Genomic DNA, 21,407 nt, shown 5'->3' with positions numbered 1-21,407 from the left:
TCCCCAAAGTAAGCCCAGCCTCTTCAATCATCCTGCATGTAAGGGTACAGACTCTCAGCAGCCCAGCCGCCCCCACAGAACTCACATGAGGACAAAAGGACGGATTTGGTGTCTCCTATCTCCCAGGAGGAATCTGAGTTCCTTAATGGAAGAGTGTATCATCATGGGGCGTCTAGAAGGGTCGAAAGCGGAGCTACCTCTTCATTTGATTCTAAGAATAAAAACTCGCCAATTATGTAATTGTTGTTTTAAAAAAAACTCCTCCCAAAGCTTAAATATCTGCCTATTCTTTTGCATGAGGAATACCTGAGGTAGGGGTTGTGCAGCAGTGTGAATGTACCAAAAGCCGCTGAACTGTTCACCACAAAACAGTTTATTGTCTGTTATTTGAATTGCACCTCAAGTTTTTAAAACAGAATTTTTACTTAAAAATTTGATGATTTTATGCCATTTTGACCCTCATAATAAAATAAAAGATGATTATACCTATATACTAAATCTTACCTGTTCTCATGCTCTCCATAAAGATATACTTTTTTTTTTTTGAGTGAGAAAAGGGGCACGTAACACTACTACGTTTTCATTTGTATTTTTAAAAGAATGGGGTAGAGTGAGAAATATATTAACACACGTCTATATAAATCTACTCGAATATGTGCAGAACACTTCTGAAAGGAGACAGAAATAGAAGCGTCGGGAGCGAAGGAGATTTATTTGTCAGGCTGCAAGCCCTGAGGAACCACTGTAAATGTTTTAACTTTGTATAATGCAGCTTTTCCAATTAGAACACTGGTAAATAGAGTAGAAATCAATGTTACCAGTTCCTAAACTGCAAGTGGTGAGCCCCGGAGCATTGCTCCCTCCTCCAGAACACCCAGGAACATCACTTCTGCATGCGGGAGCTGATGTGACACATTTTGAATACTCTCAAACAAGTCTACATTTTGATCAAGCATATAAATGAAATTTTGACTTAGATATGCAATTTTAATAAGAATTTTAAGTAACGATCATTTTCAAAACATTATAGAGCCATTAAAAATGATGGTTATGAAGATTACAGCAGCATGGGAGAGGAGGAGGATGTAATATCAACCTGAATAAAAGGACAACAAATGCCATCTATATAGCTTCACGGCCTCAATGGAAAATCTGGGCGGGGAGGACACACAGGAAAACGACGGTAACAACACAGCAGCCGGGCAGGGCTCCCTGCTAACCACTCCGCAGACGGCCTCATCACGCCTCCCAAACACTATGGAGGCCTCTGACATTACCCCATTCTACAGATGAAGACACTGCCCAGGTCACTGTGTTAGTAAATGTCGAAGCCCGGACAGGACCTGACATGCGCCACCCCAAAGCCCATGGTCCTGTTTCCCATACTGCCCTGACCCCCGAGATGCTAAGGGTCAGGGTGGCAGGGGATGTGGTTATTCTTACTTCTAGAACCTAAAACAAATCCATGGGTTTACCTTGGGTTAAAAGATGAGTTGAAAAAGATATGCTAACTATTCGAGACTGAACTGTATCCTCAAATTCGTATGTTGAAGGCCTCTCCCAGAGCGTGACTGTGTCTAGAGACAGGGCCTATAACGAGGTAACTGAAGTTGAATTAAGTCATGAGGGTGGCGCCCTGAGCCACAGGATAAGTGTCCTTATGGGGAGAGACCCAGAGAGCTCCTGTGCACGCTCGCTCTCCACCTCCCTCTCTCTCTCTGGATCTCTCTCCCCACACATGCACAGAAGAAATGCCATGTGACAACTCAGCAAAAATGTGGCATCTGCAAGCCGGGAGGAGAGCCCTTCCCGGAAACTGGATCAGCCAGCACCCCGGTCCTGGACTTCCAGCCTCTGGAACTGGGAGAAATCAATGTCTACTGCATAAACCACCCACTCTGTGGTATTTTCTTATGGCAGCCCAGGCAAATTAATACACTAACCTATTCTTTAGATTCTCTTACCCTAAGATAATCTACATTAGGATTTTAAGCAAACTTGAACTTCTTCTCTTTAGGACCAATTTGAACATAGTCTGGGATTTCAAGAGAAAGCCTCCAATAGTTTATATGAATACCTCAAAAGCTGGTGAAGGCCGGGCACGGTGGCTCACACCTGTAATCCCAGCACTTTGGGAGGCCGAGGAGGGTGGATCACGAGGTCAGGAGATTGAGACCATCCTGGCTAACACGGTGAAACCCCGTCTCTACTAACAATACAAACAATTAGCCAGGCATGGTGGTGGGTGCCTGTAGTCCCAGCTACTCGGGAGGCTGAGGCAGGAGAATGGCGTGAACTCAGGAGGCGGAGCTTGCAGTAAGCCAAGATCGCACCACTGCACTCCGGCCTGGGCAACCGAACAAGACTGTCTCCTCCAAAAAAAAAGCTGGCTAAACACCAAAGTCAAAGCCTTACCTGACTACATTTCACCACACACAATAACATCAGGATAAAGGTGATATCCTTCACCTCTCTATGCAAAACCAAGGATTTGCTTTATTCTTGGCAACTGATTTAAGGTGTAACTTCCTGTATTGTATCCAGTTGTGATGGCAACTGGATTTTTTTTTTATTTTTCACCTCCCATCCCTACTGCATTTCTTTGTTTTATTTTATTTTATTTTTTTTAAGCAGAATCTGACTCTGTTACCTAGGCTGGAGTGCAATGGCACAATCTCGGCTCACTGCAACCTCTGCCTCCCGGGTTCAAGCAATTCTCATGCCTCAGCTTCCTAAGTAGCTGGGATTACAGGCGTGTGCCATCACGCCCGGCTAATTTTTGTATTTTTAGTAAAGACGGGGTTTTGCCATGTTGGCCAGGCTGGTCTCGAACTCCTGACCTCAGGTGATCCACCCGCCTCGGCCTCCCAAAGTGCTGGGATTACAGGCATAAGCCACCGTGCCCAGCCCCTTACTGCATTTCTGTTCATTAGAAATTTCTTCCCATTTTCTTATTTTAATCATCTATGATTTAATCCTGTACCAAGTTTCTTTTTTATTTTTTTGCTTTTCTTTTAGAGACATGGTGTTCCTCTGTCACCCAGGCTGGAGTGCAGTGGCATGATCATAGCTCACTGTAGCCTCCAACTCCTGGGCTCGAGCAATCCTCCCACCTAGGCCTCCCAACTGCTGGGATTACAAGTATGAGCTACTTCACCCGGCCCTGTATAAAATTTCTAAAACCGAACTCTTCATGTCCTATTAAAGTAAGCAAAGCAGTGTGCAATGCAAAGAAGCCTGGATTAAATCCAGTGATTGTTGCTACTGGCTGGCATCTGACCTTAGGTCCTCCTCCATTTCTAAGCCTCAGTTTCTTGATCTGCAAAATGGGAATCACAGGAATCCTGCCGCCCTACTCATCATATGGAGTAAATGCCAAACAAATGAGCTAGCCTGTGGGGAGGGCTGGATAAACACTGGTCACTGCCGCTGCAGAGGTACAGTGCCAAGTAGTGCTAGCGTGTCATCAAGCAAATGGCTTTGTCACACAGACGCATGCGTGTGCTTCTTCCTTCTAACATCAAACCCACTGTGCCTCCCAAACAGCTCCAAGCAAAGCAGCACTGGGGCCTCAGAGCAGACAGGACAGAAGTCCTCAGCACGGGCTGACAGGGTCCACAACACCGACAAACAGGAGAGTTGGTATCACCATCATTCCCACCACCATCATCACAGTTATCATCGCCATCACTACTATCATCACCACCATCATCACAGTTATCATCGCCATCACTACTATCATCACCACCATCATCACAGTTATCATCGCCATCACTACTATCATCACCACCATCATCACCATCACCATCACCCCCACAATCACCATCACAATCAACACTAATCCCTGAAGCCCTGAATTCTAAAGAAGGAGAACAATCCTGCTGCTGTTGATCCCCCATCGTTCCACGCTGGTGGTGAATTCTAATTGCTCACCACTGTCTTCCAACTTTCCTTCTTAAAGAAATCCTCTTCCCTGTAACTTCGCCTGTAAAGTGTCTACAGGATGCACCTGTAGAATCTGCGGTTGAGCAGGAAGAATCTGCGGTCACAGAACCTGCCAATCCTCTTATAAAATATCCCATAATACTAGAGTATCCAGGCCATGCCTGGGGAGGAGCAAAGCCCTATTGGCTCTGCACGCATTTGCTCGGCCAGCCCTGTGAAGAGGTTGAACTTCCCCTCCTCATATCACCAAACCCAATTCCATAATTGTAGCTACTCGGGTCTGACTGGCCGAAGATCAGCACTATTCTCCCCACTCCAGACCTGGGTGGGACCCACCAGCCACAGACACTCACCTCTGCCCCCTCAGGCTCCCATCACTCTGTCCTCAGGCTTGGGTGACAACCCACCATCATACCCAGAGCCCCTAGAAAGTCAAAGGTACATTATCACATTTTTCTAAGTTAACACATTTTATATCCTTTTTTAGCTTGATTTTCTTTTCAGCTCAGTCTTACATGTCAGTTCTAATGGTCTGTGGCCATACTTTTTTTAAATAATATTTTCTAAATAATTTTTAAATATTTTTAATATTTAATTTAATTTAAAATTTAATTTAAATTTAAAATTTTTTAATAATTTTTAAATATTTTTTAAATAATAGACTCCAAGGAATTTAAACCATCTTAAAACAAAAACATTATTTTCTCGGCAGCTTTCAGTACTATGCACTTGAGTAATGGGATGGTTTGTGGCCCTTTGAGTCTCAGCTCCATTTCCGGGCAAAAAAAAAAAAATCGGAACAGAGGAGAGTTCATTCTAAATGCCATGTCACTGACTATGAGAATTCAAAGTTCATTTACTGAGTCCCTCTACACCCAGCACTCTGTAGACAGTTCAATGCAATCAAACATCTGGGTCTCTATACTACGTTTTCCACACAGCGCTCGGCACTGAGCCATGGGGTAAATGTGATAAGAGGGTCGGAGGCTGGGCGCGGTGGCTCACACCTGTAATCCCAGCACTTTGGGAGGCCAAAGCGGGTGGATCACAAGGTCAGGAGTTCGAGACCAGCCTGACCAACATGGTGAAACCCCGTCTCTACTAAAAATACAAAACTTAGCCGGGTGTGGTGGTGGGTGCCTGTAATCCCAGCTACTCAGGAGGTTGAGGCAGGAGAATCACTTGAACCTGGGAGGCGGAGGCTGCAGTGGGCCGAGATGAAGCCACTGCACTCCAGTCTAGGCGGCAGAGCAAGACTCCATCTCAAAATAAAGAAAAAAAAAAGAAGAAGAAGAAGAAGGACAGAAAGACATTAAGGAACCAGAAATCGGGGGGGGGCGGGGGGGGCAGTGAGAGACACACACATCAATCTCTGTGAATGGCAAACACAGTTGGCTGCCTAACCAATATCCAACCCATCCCACCTCTCTGTTTCCAGAATCCCGGTTTGAAAGTGCCCATGTCCAGCCCACAGGAGACACATCCTTGGCAGCTCCCCCTACCACCAGGAGTGGCCATGTGGCCTGGCTCTGAAGGCAGCCCTACTCTCCCAGTAAGAAGACGCCTGCCCTGGTGACTGCTCCTTCCATCACCCCATGATGGTGACAGCCCCTTTAGAGCTGTGAGGAAGAGGTCAAGTGACTTGGAGCTTAGATCCTGAGGACATCACTGAGCCAGTGAACCAGTGCCAACAGCTACCTGCCTCCAGGCATCTTGCTGAGAAACTTAACTTTTGAATTTGTTCAAAAGTCCTTGCGTCTGCTTTTCTGTTACCTACAGCAAAAACACATCTTTACGGAAGGCCCCAGATACAAGGCACCCTGTGTCAACTGGAAAACCAGCGATGCCCCACTCACCGCTGAAGAACACAGGGTAGGAGAGAAGGAGACTGACCGCTGGTGGCTCAATTAACTCTGCCAGCATTTCCTGAGAATGTGCCACGCATGTGCCAGTCACTGGAACAGGAGGATGAGTGACTCCAGCCACGGCCCAAGAGAGGATCACAGTCTAATGGGCAGATGGACACGAACTCATACTCTCTCAGAGGAAACCATAATAGGAGCTAAGTTACAAGTAGAAAATGTTGTACAGGGCGAGGAGCAATGAGTCCCTGGGGATCCTGCCATACTCGCCCTACTTTCCTTCTCCTATCCCTCACATAGAGAAAATACCACAGTCGCACAATTGCTCAAGTCTGTATCCAATATCCTCATCTACAAAAGAAATTATAAGAAAAAAAGACAAACATGCAACAGATAAGTTTTTAAGGCGGCTCCTTTAAAACCATGCCAAAGACTTACAAACTCTCTTTTAGCATTTGCTTTTAATATTACAGACTAAAAATCACCATTCAACAGAAACAAATCACCTGAAGGAACAGTGACAGGTTTCCTATTAAACTGAAGATTTACATTACTATGGATAGTAAATAAAATTCCTAATTTTCACCAAATCATATCTAATTTGGTTATTTTAAGCCAAGTGACATCACATGTAGTTCAAATACCACATCGAGCAGGGAACACATCACCCAGAAAAAAGGATGCCGGCAATGCTGTGAAAGTGGGGAGCCAGCGTGTTCACTGAGGCTCTCGCACGCCCTGCCTGAAGCCCAGATCACTCTGCAGACAAAACAGCCGCTGAGAGAGAGCCATTTCTGCTAGTGAGCTCTGAAGGACTGGTAAGAACCGATTAAGAGGGAATAAATTAGAGAGAAAAAGCAAGCACAACTCTAGTTAATACAGCATGTGGAAACAGTGGCAATTTTGGTTTGTTGGTTTTATTATCTTTTCCATTTCTCTAACTTTCAATAACATTTCCGTTAATGATGATCACAGAAACCCTTTAGTGACAAAATGTTCTGATTTCTGTGTCTATCGGCTGTTCCCCATCCCTGCAGACCCCAGGCTCTAAGCTATGGGGGTCCTGGCTCTTGCCTTCTCGCCAGTCTACCCAGCTCCAGATTTCATCAGCCCCCGACTCACGCAGCCCACCCCACCCACATCCCCAGCCCACGGCCTCCACTCTTGCCCCCTAGTCTCCCACCCTACTCTGACCCTCCCCCAGCCCCTCCCATGAGCTGCCCAAGGACTCCACCTCGTCCATGGCCACTGGCAACACTCTGCTCAGAAGCAGTCATCGGCTCTTCCTTCCACAGAATAGCAACCGCTTTCTGATGCTCTGCACCGCGCTTTACTCCCCCGGTTCAAAACCTCCCAGAGGCTTCATGCTGTGCTCGAAGTAAAAGCAGAGCTCCTTCTCCTGGACTTCTCAGCCCTGGGGACCTGGTCCCTGCCTGCCTTGCAGGCCTCTCCCCACACCCCACTCAGCCACCAGGCCAGAGCCTCAGCAACCCCTCAAGCACATGAAGCTCTATTGCCCGCAGGACCTTTGCACCTCTGGGCCTGTCCCTAGAATGCTCATGCCCCCTCTTCAAATACCTGACTCCGTGCAGATCTCGCCCCAGAAACAGCCAACTGCAGAGCAGCTCCAGCCTCTACCCTCCACATGCCTTGACTCTCCCTATATGCTTCCTGCCCTCTGATGGTTGCGGGGGTACTGAGCGAGCTCCCTCTGTCTCCTCACACGAGAATGTCAGCTCCTTGAGGGCAGGGCCCTTGCAAGCCTCGCCGCCGATTTCTCCCCAGTGCCCACAACCACAGCAGGTGCTCAACAGAGCCTGGATGAATGAGTGACTTTACATAAATTCCCACTGACCTTCACGAGGACCCTGCAGGGCAGGTCTCGTGCTCCCTCTACAGCTGACGAAACAGGAAGGTTGAGCCACTTCATGAGTAAGGACACGGCCAGCCATCACACTGAGGGCCTACTCCAAGGCCGCACCTGCTTCCTCCTGTCACCAAGGGCCCAGGCCCCTTCACGGCTGCCCTAGAGCCGCGGACACCAAGGGGGCATCTACTCGTATTAGTGCTGCCAAGGTGTACGGCTCCAAACTTCTGTTCATGCCCTCCCAACCCCCAAAACACCCTCTCCCGCTGACCTCCATCTATCAGCACGCTCTCATAAAGCCTAGACTGGATGGTCACCCCTCAGGGGAAGTGGAACACAGCCGTGGCCTGGCCCCACTCCTTGACGGACGGGTCGTCGTGCCTTCTGTCCTACCGTTCGAAAGCCTTGAGGGCCAGAGCTGAGCTCCACACACAGTTTGCCCTCCGAGGCCCCACTGCTGCGAGGCAGGCCCTAGACGGTCCTCAGGAAACTGCATGTTCTACATGTTACCAAATCACACTACCATTCACCAGATACATGTGACCAACTTGAGTGTCATTTTCCGGGGCTTCAAAGCAGGCAGTCTTTGTGTGAGTAAATATTGAGCCAATGCTAAGAGTAAAATGAGCTATTAAGTTCTATTTGCTACTTTCATCCCCAGGCTCACAACAGAGCGTAAGCTAAACAAAGAAAAACAGCACTCCGCTGGACAGAATGATATTCAGCAGGTAGACTCATTTCTGTAGTCACTTCTCACATCAGTGATTTGCTTCTCCCACATTGGCAAATATTTGCCACTTACATCTTTCATGTAATGTGAAGAAAGTACATTCCACTGTCTTCCAAAGCTATCATAACTGCCTTATAAAAACAGGCAATTTACTGGCGATGTTTTCTCTTGCTACTAAATACAAATGCAGTCATCGTTTAACTTTGAAAGCTCTGCATTTAGCTTTTTGGTTTTAGATTTGATATTTACATAGAATTATAAAGAAAGAAAAAACCCACAGTCCCCTCAACCTAACAAAATACTTGATTTTTACATGCTAAAATCTAGCCCTACATACTCCCATCTTCCTACAAGTCTTGAAAGCTTTACTTTTAAGTATGATTTTAATTTCCAAAAGTTGGCTCAATTACAAAGTCCTCCAGAATGCTCCAGGTGGGTACTCAGAGCCTGACCCAGCACAGAGTTCCCATCAGGCAAATCTTGCTTTCACCAGCTGTCTCTCCTCCACCTGCCTATTGCTGGAAACCACAGGACACAACCAGGAAAACATCTGTAAGTCCTTGACTCGTCAATGACCACAAAAGTGACCACATACGTCAATAGCGCAAAAATCAAGTGAGAAGATAAAAAGGCCAGTTCAAATGAAGGTAACAACAACCATAAAAATAACTAACATTTTTGAGTGTTTAGTATGTGCTAGGCACTCTCTTAAGCATGTCATACGTACTATCTCATTTAAACTGCAATATGAGCACCGCTTTCATCATGCCTATCACGCAAACAAGAACTCTGAGAGCAGGATCATCACCAAGCTGGCCCAAGGTCACGTGGCGAGTAACCACTGGAGCCAGCTCTCCACACAGGCAGCCCGGCTCCAGGACCCACTCTCCCAGGTGCAACGTGGTTCTGCATCTCCACACCACCCTGGAGGCAGGAGAGCCAGCAGAGAAGGGGCACTGGCATGCTAGAAGAGGAAGTGGCCAAGATGGGTACATCAACTACAAGACTAGACTCCCGTAAGCACGATCTACCTTTATCTCCTGTCTTGGTGGGTGACACTTCCACACCTGGTGCTCTAGGCGAAATCACAGAGCCATCCCCCACACTGCCTTCTCGCCTCACCCATGGCTAGGGATGCTCTGTGTCACCATCACAGAAGGAGGTTCAGGCGCCTGAAGAAACGTTCTCAAGTTGTTTGTAATAATAGCAAGTTAGGAATAACCTGCTGCCCAACCGCAGGGGCTGGTGCAGTCAAGTCGGGGGACATCCATAGGATGGCATGTTACAGGGCACTCTAAAGACTAAGGCGGTTCTCCACGTACACCATGGGAAAATGTATCATTCCCTTAAAAAGTGAGGTGCACAACTGCCTTGCCGTGCAAGGGGAGAAAGAAATACACTGTAGAAATGCACAGACCCCAGAGCATCTCTCTACAGAGCACTTCATCACCAAAGGAAAAAGGGGAGCTCTTCAGTGGAAAGAGCTGGCAGACGCCACCTCAACCAAGTGATCGGAGTCCACATCTTCAACGCGAGGACCCACCAGCACCACGTGCCCCCGCTGCGATGACCAAGAAGAACACGAATCCCTTCAGTGATGTTCCTGCCAAAAATTATCAATCAGAATCTCATTGTGGGCAAACATCAGACAAGCACAAACCAAGGGACATCCCACAAAATCACTGGCCTGTGCTCTGCTAAAGTGTCAAGATGGAAATGCAGAGACCAGCAAAGCTGCTGCGCCAGGTCAGTGGAGAAGACAGAGGCGTGACATCCAAATGGAACGCATGGTCCCCACTGGAGTCTGGACTAAGAAAAAAGAGGGAAAGGACATTACTGGGACAACTGGCAGAATGTGACTATGGCCTGTGGATGAAAATAATACAAGTGTTAAAATAGTACTGTGTCAACGTTAAATTTCCTGATTGTGACCCCTGTGCTGTGATGATACTGAGGGAATGTCTTCGTGCTTAGGAAATATGCAGCGAAGGTTTCAGAGGTAAAGGGATATATCTCCAACTGACTCTCAAATGGTTCAGGAAAAAAATGTATATATACACACAAAAACAGGCACACACATGCAGAATGGTAATGGGCAAACGTAAACAATTGGTGATTCTGGGTACAGAGCATATGGGAGTTGTTGGCACTATTCATGCCAACTGTTCTGCAAGTTTGAATTGCATCAACACGAAACGTTTAAAACAACAGATGCATGGGCCATCGCTGGAAGGAGACACCTGGAGCTGTGGAAAGGAAGGGAAAGTGGAGGCTGGGACAGGCCTCATTTTCACATACACCCTGCTGTGCTGTGTCATGTTATAACACATGCAAGTGTTGCTGTTTCAAAAAAAAACAAACATAAGGAAGAAACAACCACCCACTCTGAGAACTCTACTCAGAGCTGTGTCCTTCTAGCCAGGAGACCTTCCAAGAGCCCTCCCCCGCCTCGAGAACACAGCTTCAGCCATGCCCTTTGAACCGCTGCTTCTGCCCGGAAACCCTCTCCCTGCCCTGGGCCTGAGCGTGAAGGCCCGGCTGCTGCAAGCTCCTATATGGCCCCTGCATGGCTCCTGCGTGGCTCCTGGCGGCCCATCCGCGTGCGCCACTCGCCACCTCCTGGCCAAGCCAGGCGTTGCACCTCTGGCTCTTAGAGTGCCACAGTGACACCAGCCATAACTGTGTGATACAGGTTTGTCCCCTCAATGAAGCAATCTCATGACCAAGGCCACATTCCGGTCCTCCCGAGAGCTCCAGCGTCTAGCAAACACCTAGCCAGAGTGGCACTCCACAAAGATGACATACGGAAAGGAAGGACGTGGATTCAGCAGGAATTCCACCAGAGGAACTGAAAGCAAGTGCGTTCCACAGAGCCTGGCCACGGCAGTCCACATGGGCACTGCGTGTGCCTGGAAGCAACTCGCGCAGGAAGAGTCACACTGGTGACTGTGCTCTGCCCTGTGGGCCTGCCCCTCTGCCCCAGCCTCACCCCTGCCCCCTTGCAGGGCTCACAGCCTGTTACCCTCTGATGACTGCCAGCCCCAAGGTAGGAAAGTACAAAACCAGCAGATTGAGTTGATGGTCACCAGCGCTGTGCCCCCATGAGCCACTGTCTTCAGAATACTGTCAAGAACAAGGATGTCCACCTGGCCAGCCTCGAAGGGCTCACCAAGGGCAGCAATAATAAAGAGTGCAAATGGGACAACAGGAAAACAGAATGGGCCAGGCGTGGTGGATCACGCCTTAAGCCCAGTGCTTTGTGACGCTGAGGCAGGAGGATCTCTTAAGCCTAGGAGTTCAAGACCAGCCTAGGCAACATAGGCAGACCCGTATCTGTAGAAAAAATTGTTTAAAAAATCTGGTGAGCATGGTGGCACAATCCTGTAGTCCCACATACTCAGGAAGCTGAGGCAGGAGGATTGCTTGAGCCCAGGAATTCCAGGTTGCAGTGAGCTATGATCACACCACTGCACTCCAGCCAGGCAACAAAGTAAGACCTTGTCTCAAATTTTAAAAAAAGAAAACAAAAAGGAACGCAAAATACATTTTCAAATTGCATGGGAAAAACATTAACAAAACGTGTCTAAAGCACAAATTGCTACTACCTTAGTGACTGACTTGAAAATATTACACGAAAACATCACCTTCCTGCAAGGCAAATTACACACGGACGCGTGTGCATTACATAAGCATATATAGAATCCTTTAAGATGTGATCTATTTCAGAAACAGCAAGAAATGTCTGTGTGTGTCCTCCAGAGGGCAGGGTGCTTACCAAGGTCCGTGTTGGGGCCGGCAAGCAGCTGCTTGAACTTGTCGAGCCGGGAGGCCTCTCTTTCACTCAGCGCTGAGCTGCTGAGGGTGCTGGGGTCAGATGTGCCACCCAGCGTGACGGTGGCCGAGTGTGGGAGAGACTGGGACCTCTGCAGAGGGGCGGCATCGCTGGCACTTTCTGCAGGGGTGAGAGAATGGGGGTGAGGGTGAGGGCGCTCCTCCCGACTACACGTTCCTCCTTGCTGTGCCACTGTCCCTTTGTGAATGCTGATGGGTCCCTTCTTCCCATCACTCAGCAGTGGGGACCTTGGTTTCTTGAGCAGTAACATGGAACTGACACCTTTGAAATTCACTCGCTTCACTGGCAGAGTATTATTCACCAACGAAATGGTCCACCTTGCATAAAAGCAACACAATGACAGCCAGAAAACTCCAGGGCCCCTCGGGCTGTGTGGAGGTCAGGCTCCCACCAGTGCCTGGGGTGGCAGATCAGGGCCTGCCCAGGTGACATGACCCAGAGGGTCTGTGCAGGACGGTGCCCTCGGGTCAGCCAGGCCTGAGTGTGGAGGGCAAGCCCATGAGTTACCATGAGGGAAAGGAGAAAGCCTGCAGAGGTGCCGAGGACAGAAGGCAACAGTGGGGACACAGCAGGAACCAGGGCACTGCGAGGGCTCTCACCTGCCATCTCAAGAGCGTGCCCAACCCCGCCACCTGCCTGGCCCTCCTGGGTCTCACCAGTGCCCTGGGAGGAAGGTCCCACAGGGACCCTCATCCCAAGGAAACAAAGGAAGCCAGACAGGTGAGGGATGGCACCTTCCCAGACCCCACCACAGGCAGTGACCGCGGTGGCACTAGAGTACAAGCTGCCCGCCCTCCTTCCCGCCCTCTGCTGCTGCCCACCAAGGCCCCACTGACCCCCAAGATGGACAGGCCCACGGGGATCCAAGCAGGTGGTGAGATACCACGTTCCACCCAGCAACCCGGGACCGGGTCAGCCCAAGGGAAGACCCTAAGGCCCTCAGATCACTCAACACGGCCATCCGAGACCAACAAGCAAGAGGCTGGGAAAGGCTCCCAACTCCTGGGTCTAACTCCTGTCTAGCTATCTCATTTTTCAAAAACTGAAAATTAAAGTAGAGTGAAAAATAAACTCCAGGAAATGGAGCCGAAGCAAACGCTGCAGTTGACGGGCCAACATCCACTCCAGCAGCCGCTGAGCAAGGAGGTAGGAGCCGCACTCCCCCGCGCCCTCCTTCCCACAGAGCACCCACGTTTCCCTCATAACCTGGGAGTGGGGGGAAATAATTCACACAGAAACCCTCAGGCTATCCAGGAGCCAGGCAACCTATGGCCTCTGGGCAGAATGTGGCCCAGTTAAATTTCCAGAAAAGTCTGCTAAAGTGGGGACATAGACTTCAGAGTACCGCCCTGTCTCCTCCCCCATCCCCGCTGCCCACTCTCCCTGACTCCCCCCAACCCCCAGGAGGATCTCCTCCCACCAGCCTCAGTGCCCTTGCCGTGATTCCTATTTTGTAGCAGCCGCACACCAAGCAGTGGGCTGGGGCTCCAGCCCGGGGCGTCTGGCTCCAGAGTTTCCGCTGCCGGCCTTACTGCAGACAGGGCTGAGAACCAGCACCTGAGCAGAGGGGAGGACCATGGGTGACAGTGCCCCCTCTCCCTCCTTCAGAGGCTCCTGCTTCAGCAGCACTTAAAGTTCCTCAGAGTGAATATTCAGCAGGAAGAGCAGCTGTGCACTGAGTCCCAGAATTAAAGGTGCTCAGCTGGACTTCCCTGTGATCTTCAGAAATGACGGATGTGGCTTCATCAGGACACGTAAGGGGCCGCTCACTCCTGAGCAGAGCCCCTAAGTCCATGTCGTAGTGTTGCTGCAAAGCTTAATGAGTTTAGTATCACAGGGACTTGATACTGTACCTGCCACAGAGTAAATGATCAATATATGGTATCATTGTCACTATACTGAAGTACTCAAAAAAAGCTTGCCCAGAAAGCAAACACAGGAAAGGTGGCCAACTCCAAGGCAGGCAAGTAGGAGCACAAGGCAACGAGGTCATGGGCCCCCTTCTCCCAGCGCAAGCTGCCTGCAGCATCCTTTGCTTGGCTCTTCCAGGATGAGGCCATCCCAGGGTGACATCCCAGGGTGACATCTCACAGCTCCCCGACCCCAGCTGGTCACAGCCTGAGCCTGCCTCTTGTCAGATCCCCCAGCCACACACCATGTGGTCCTGCGGTCCTGGCCACTCTCAGCCTGACAGTGCCCTGCATCTTGGGGGTAGGGGGCAGGGTGCTGAGAGGCTCACAGAGCTTCAATGTCAGCACCACCCATGAGCAGATGAAGCCAGGGATCCTGCCAACTCCGACTGCCACAGGCTGAAGGGCGCTGCCCAGGACTGGGCCTGCAGAAGGCGGTCAGTGCATGCTTCAGTCAGTCACCAGGTTTCCAAGCCTCCCGCAAACGCCATCACCAGATTTCCAGTTACGAGTTCAAAGACTTTAAAATTTATTACACTCCAAAAAGAAAACTGATCAAATGAAATCACACACAGCATTCTCAACTAATGAGAGCTGTAACATTTTAGAAGTTAACCAATTCCTAGAAAGTGGTTTTAAAAACTAGACCTAGGTATGAAACCTAGTTCTCCAGGGTAAAATCAGGCCACCCTAACAATCTCCATCTTCTCAGCTGGAAATGTGGGGAGAGCACCCTAGCCCCCAGAAGACCTTGGAGGGAGGTACCTATGAGGGCCAGTGGCCGCTCCAGCTGGCCTTCGCCCCTGCCCCTCACCCCCTGCCTCCCAACAGCACCACTGACACGAAGACACCCTGACCTCCCCGTTTCAGATGACACCTGCTCCCCACTGCTCTCAGGGCCACCGCGTTCCCACTCCATTCTCTGCCTCTCTTGACCGTGGCACCTGCTGCCTCCCAGCACGCTCTGTGCCCCCTTGCTGACTGTGGGCAGTGCTGCATCTGTCCCTCTCACCAGAATGGACTTGCCGCAGGGCACAGATGTACCTCAGTCTGTCCAGTGGGGTATCCCAAGCTCTGAAAACAGTGCCCGCGGCCCACAGTGGGTTCATCGCACAACCGTGCAGCTTTTCCATCACAGACGTGATGGCCTGCAACACATAAAGAGCAGCAGCCACAGAAACAGCCTCCAGAACAGCTGCTGCGCACCAGTGCCATGCACATGGCACCAGACACGACCCCACCCGAGGGGGTCAGAGTGCAAACGTGGCCGACCCAAAAGTCAGACTCCCAGCCCCTACAGACCTGAGCCCACGTGTACGCACACCTGGCAGGAATCCTGTAAGCTGCCTAGAGGGCCAGCCCCTAAACATGCAGGGGCCTGACCCCTCGGCTGGCAATGTCACCCATGGAACCATTGCAAGCTGGTGGAGTTAGGAGGGAGACAGTGTCCCCAGGCGCTTGCTCCCCCGTGGCCCTCTCACGGCCAGCCCACAACAGCCTGGTGCCTCCACTCCACTCGGAGAAGAGATGCACTTAGCTAGGCCAGAAGCCTCCACTCCACTGGGAGGAGACACGCACGTAGCTAGGACAGAAGAAAGCACTTGGGGGACCTAGGAAAGAGCGCAGGCCACTCCCCTATCCTTGGAAGAGAACCATAAGGGCTCTCATGGGCCAGGGGGCCTGCTGCAAATGAGGATGGGAACCCACTGATTCTCCCACAGTGAGTGTGTTCTGGCCACTTTCTTAGCTTGGCCAGAAACCCAGACCATCTCTTCAGTCCTCCCATCGTACCTGCAGGACAGGACGTGTGGCTCTCACTGACTGACTTCACCAGCCGGAGGTCGCCGCCAGGGGGTGAGGGCGGCTCTGCCTCGGGCCTGGGCTTCTGCTGAAGCCCTGGCCCCTCCTGCAGCGTGGGCCGCCCCTGCCGCTGGCTGTGGTTGCGCAGCACACGGCTGGCCGTCTCCATGACCACCTCGGAGTTCAGGCTCTCCGCCGCCATGGCCAGGAGCTCGTCGCCATCCTCCCCAGCGTCCCAGGCATCGCTGGTATTGCTCTCAAACTCCTGGAAGGTGCTGACCCTCTTGGCCTTCACTGGTGTGGCCGGCATCTTGGCCGTGGACCTGAGCAAACTGCAATGCAAAGGCAGTCTTTACTCGTACATGCTCGAAGGCTTCACCCAAAACCAGCCAGGAAAGAATTCCCAGGTGAAAAGACAGGCATAGAAGTGTTCAGCTTCGATCTAGCAATAGTGAGTGAAAAAGCAAACACAATTCACAGAGACAGCCAAAAGAAGAGCAGGCGAAGCCCATGAGGACTCAGTGGCAGGAGGGGGAGGGGGCTCCAGGAAGGTCACCTGGGAGGAGGCGCAGGGCCACATGGTGATACCCTGCAGGACCACCCCAGCTCACTCTGGCCAGTGCCTGGGGCACCTTCCCCGAATCCCAGTAAGGCTCCTGCCCAGCAGTGAGGGGTGTGGGCCAGGAGCGCCTGTGCAGGGTGCAGGCCTGCGGTATATGGATTTGAAGACACGATCATTTAAACAAGATTCCCCCAAAATAGGACAACACACAACATCGGCCCCACCTCACGTGAGAAACTTGTCAGACAGGTGCAGTCCTGCAGGGTCACAACAGCCCAGCACAAGCCCCACACTCTGCGCTCCCGCCTGCTGTGGAGGGGCCAGGACAGGCCAGGGCCGGGCTCCAGCAGCTGGTGGAGAATGCGGGAAGGAGGAGCGGAAAGGACAAGCCAGCATGGATGGGCTGCAGCCAGGCTGCCCATGGCTAAAGGATGCCAGCTCTGGCTCTCCCCAGGGCTCCCCCACCTCCCCACATCAGGCTGTGGCTCCCACATCTGCCGTCTTCACCGGGATGCGCAGCACGGGGTGCACAGTATCTCACACAAAGCGACTGCTTGATCAGTGTGGCTGAATGAGAAACCAGTCCCCTCCCTGAGGAATGCCTGGGAGCAGGAAGGAAGCAGGAAGACTGGGGTTGCCACAGCCCTCCCATATCAGAGCCGAGACGCCAAGTGAGGTTGGAACGTCACTTACGTGCCATGTAACAGTGGATCAAAGGGGGGGTGCTGGGCACCATACACGTGCTGGATGCTGATGGAAAAGAAAAGGAAAACCAGTGAGCCTCTCTCCTGCCTTCCCAAGAGCCCTCCACCAGCTCAGCCGAAAGGTGGGCTCCCAGGAACCCACAGGACTGAAGGAAGCAGCTCCTCATGGGCTGTCGCAGGCCCCTCTGCAGCCACCCGGGGTCCTGAGGGCCCAGTTCAGAAGGGATGAGTGGCACCATACAAGCCCACACCCCACACCCCACACAAGCAGGGCATTCAGCCCGTCCCTGAGAATGGACCTCAGCCCGACAAGCACCACCACAGACCCTCGGGCATCCACACGGTGATGAGGGTGTCTGGGAGTGCAATGAAGGAACTGTGGCCTCTGCCCACAGACTAAAAACTCGAAGAAACGCCCACCTGGGAATTCTCACCTGCCATCATTTTGTCTGAAATTGAATGCAGAATTGCAAAAGATAAATATAATTTTTTAAAAGATTTAACAGGCTTGGCACGGTAGCTCACGCCTGTAATCCCAGCACTTTGGGAGGCCAAGGCGGGCGGATCACCTGAAGTCAGGAGTTGGAGACCAGCCTGGCAAACATGGTGAAACCCTGTCTCTACTAAAAATACAAAAATTAGCTGGGCATGGTGGTACATGCCTGTAATCCTAGCTACTGGGAAGGCTGAGGCAGAAGAATGGCTTGAACCCAGGAGGCGGAGGTTGCAGTCAGCCGAGATCGTGCCACTGCACTCCAGCCTGGGTGACAGAGCAAGACTCCGTCTCAAAAAGAAAAAGACTTAACAGTTTTACTATAAAAGTCTTACATGCATCAGAGCAAATTTGGAAAACTGATGCAAATGAAATACCCCACGTGGCAGACACTGTTGGTTGACTCATCAACCTCTACCCAGAAGCCTTTGCTCCTTTGGCTGACGTCAGCCACGGCTGGCCCTGTGACACACATTTATTTTTCATAGCCAGCAAGAAATAAATGCGGGTTTTTACTTTTCTGGAAAAAAAAAAAAAAAAACAGGCTTAGCTAGCACCCCTTTGGCCCCCAGCTTCTTTCCCTTTTTTCCGCCTGGAACACAGAGGTGAGGCCTCAGCCATCGTGCGTGAGTGAAGATGCCACCATGAAGGGCAGCAGGGCAGACAGGCAGGAAACAGCATGGGGCTGTGACGGCTTTGAGCTGCTGCCCAACCCTGCGCTGCTCACCACAGACTACCAGACACAGGAAATAAACGAATCTCTGTTTGTTGAAGGCAATACTGGCAATGCTGGGAGGTCGAGGTGGGCGGATCGCTTGAGCTCAGGAGTTTAGGACCAGCCTGGGCAACATGGCGAAACCACGTCTGCACAAAAAATACAAAAAAATTGGCTGGGCGTGGTGACGTAAGCCTGTGGTCCCAGCTACTTGGGAGGCTGAGGTTGCAGTGAGCCAAGATTGCACCACTGAACTCCAACCTGGGTTACACAGTGAGACCCTGTCTCAAAAAAATAAAATAAGTGATTACAAAAAAATGGTCGGATGATCGCTTGAGCCTGGGAGGTGGAGGTTGCAGTGAGCCAAGAATGCACCACTGCACTCCAATCTGGGTTACAGAGTGAGACCCTGTCTCTAAAAAATAAAATAATATAGTGATTACAAAAAAAGTAATAAAGATATTTGGAGACAAATATTTGCACACAACTATGATAACCTCTTGGGGATAAACTCCTAGAAATGGAAAGCTTGGGACATAAAGCACACATTAAAAAGGCCACTGGTCCACACTGCTGAAGAGCCGTGGTTCATATCCCACCAGCAGTGTCAACACCACACACCACTGCTCATTCAACAAGAGAACAGTGGTCTCCGTGTCGGCTATGTGCCTCTTCATTCATTAGTGAGGTAAAACTTTTTTTTTTTTTATTTTGTTCATTTGTACCTCCTTTTTGTAAATTGTCTGCTCATACCCTTTGTCCATTTTCTAATGAGGTGCTCACCACTTTCTCACTGCTTTGTAAAAAAAAAACCTTGTAAACAGAGGATTCCTTCTTAGTCGTTCTGGTGGTGTGGTCAGCAGAATAACGGCCCCCACCCAAGACGTCCACATCCTAATGCCCAGAACCTGTGACTATGTCACCTTACATGGCAAAGGGGACTTTGCAGATGCAATTAAGAATACGAACCTTGAGGTGGGAGACCATCCTGGGCAATCCTGATGGGCACAATCTAATCATGAGTACTCAAAAGCAGAGAACCTTCCTGGCTGTGGTCAGAGCAGAAGAGACCGCGGAAGGTCACACAAATGCAACATGGCTGACTCTGTACGTGGAGAAAGGGGGCTGTATGCCAAGGAATGTGGGCAGCTTCCTGGAGCTGGAGAGAGCAGGGAAAACGCTCTCCCCTGGAGCTTCCAGAAGGAACCAGCCCCGCCAACACCTTGGTGTTAGCCCAGTGAGACCCACATCAGACTTGCAAATTCTAGAACTCTAGGATACCATGTTTGCTGTAAGCCAGTAAGTTTGTGATGATTTGCTAGAGCAGTCACAGAAAGACAATGGCAGTGGCCAATCTGTTTTCCTTGGTCTGGGAGGCTGAGCCACTCTTGTGTCCTTTCCTCGTGATTCCACTTTGGGGACGACACTTGGAAAGGCCTGACCCTTCTGAGAGTGCATAAACATTGCCGTGTGCTAGTTCAATCCTTCTAGAGGGCTCGTTCCTACCCTTAAGTTTTCAATCCACCTAGAATTTATTTTATTTTGCTATATAGTGTTTAGTAGGAAACTTTAAAAAAAAAATAAAGAAGAGTTCAAATGTCATTTATTCAGTAACCTCTCCTTTTACCCACTGCTTTGAGAACATCATCTTTAACGTTAAAATATTACATTGGGTCATTTTTCAGTTTCCCACTCAGTTTCTATTCGGTATCCCATTCCTATGCCTGTAGCACAACGTATTAATTACACCAAATGTTCACTTTTATATTCTAAGATTTTTCAGCAAAACTTGACAAACATTTTTTCGATACTGACTCTCGGACAGGGCACTGGGGAGGCCAAGATAAGCACAACACGTCCAAACTATTCCGGCCCTTACAGTTTACTCACAAAAGCAAAACTTCAACTGGCATTTTGACTGTTCTATGATGATTCCTACAAGAGCATGTCACAGGAGCACAGAAACCCAGTCTTATCGGGAGGCCGAGGCGGGCGGATCACGAGGTCAGGAGATCGAGACCATCCTGGATAACACAGTGAAACCCAGTCTCTATGAAAAATACAAAAAATTAGCCGGGCGTGGTGGCACGTGCCTGTAATCCCAGCTACTTGGGAAGCTGAGGCAGGAGAATGGCGTGAACCCAGGAGGCAGAGCTTGTAGTGAGCCGAGATCGCGCCACTGCACTCCAGCCTGGGCGACAGCGAGACTCTGTCTCAAAAAAAAAAAAAAAAAAAGAAAGAAAAAGAAAAGAAGGAAGATTCCTTAAGAAAAAAAATCACACTTAGAACTAGGAAAAGTGGCTGGCAGAAGGTTGAGACAAACAAAACAGCACGCACCTGATCTGAAGGCCAGGAGCAGTGGAATCAGTGGGACATCAAAGTGGCAGCCAAGGGCCTGTCACCACAGCAAGCAGAAACATGAGCCCACACCCGGCCTTCCTTCAAAGGCCCAGGAGCCCAGTCCCACCCCTCACTCCACAGAGGAAGATTGGAAACCCAGAGAAGAGAAAGGAATTCAAAAGAGTTTGGCCCCTTGAAGGGTTTGTTATGACTTCTCCTTCCCAAAAAAAAAGCCAATAAGGAGAAATATATGATTTCAGAAGAAAATTCTAAAGTCAGCATCCAGATGAAAACATCACATTTATTTCTGCATACATCACAGTGAGTTTCAGTTTCAAACTGAAGATGACCTGAAAGCAAAGCGCTGATCCCTCCTCTCAACCAGGAAGGACCTACGTGGCAGGCACTGTCCTGGGTGCTGAGGACACAGACGCCCTGTGGCATGAACCACAGGCGGGTCCCAGTGGGGCTGGTGCTGGATACTTTTACCAAAGGAATGAAACACACAGAAAAGTGAAGGAACAGCCCTGTGACCACCACGCCACATGCCACTGCTCAGCTCCAACCACTCTCAACAGCCTCCAGATTTGCTCAACATGCCGTTTCTTTTTTACTATCAATACTGC

General features: G+C 50.2%; 1 protein-coding gene across 11 annotated transcripts in view; it reads right to left on the bottom strand.

Annotated features, from left to right (window-relative positions):
• Window positions 1-21,407, bottom strand: part of TBC1D22A (TBC1 domain family member 22A) — a 413,175-nt gene that overhangs the window by 365,987 nt on the left and 25,781 nt on the right. For 10 of the 11 annotated variants that reach the window (XR_010156181.1, XR_010156179.1, XR_010156180.1 and 7 more), the window contains 3 exons: window positions 17,223-17,279; window positions 15,959-16,299; window positions 12,180-12,356 (listed from right to left, as the gene is read on the bottom strand). Coding sequence is in view for 8 of the 11 variants with exons in the window: in XM_515210.9 (XP_515210.4) it covers window positions 12,180-12,356; window positions 15,959-16,299; window positions 17,223-17,279 (575 nt within the window). In the remaining 3 variants the exon portion in view is untranslated. Of the gene's footprint in view, window positions 1-12,179; window positions 12,357-15,958; window positions 16,300-17,222; window positions 17,280-19,410; window positions 20,658-21,407 lie in introns of those variants that run through there. The other variant, XM_054675516.2, reaches the window with a different exon arrangement.

The sequence above is a fragment of the Pan troglodytes genome, chromosome 23 (genome assembly GCF_028858775.2).
Source record: "Pan troglodytes isolate AG18354 chromosome 23, NHGRI_mPanTro3-v2.0_pri, whole genome shotgun sequence".
NCBI classification, from domain to species: domain Eukaryota; kingdom Metazoa; phylum Chordata; class Mammalia; order Primates; family Hominidae; genus Pan; species Pan troglodytes.
Note: the sequence above shows the minus strand (reverse complement) of the source record. Positions and strands in the feature narration are given on the sequence as shown.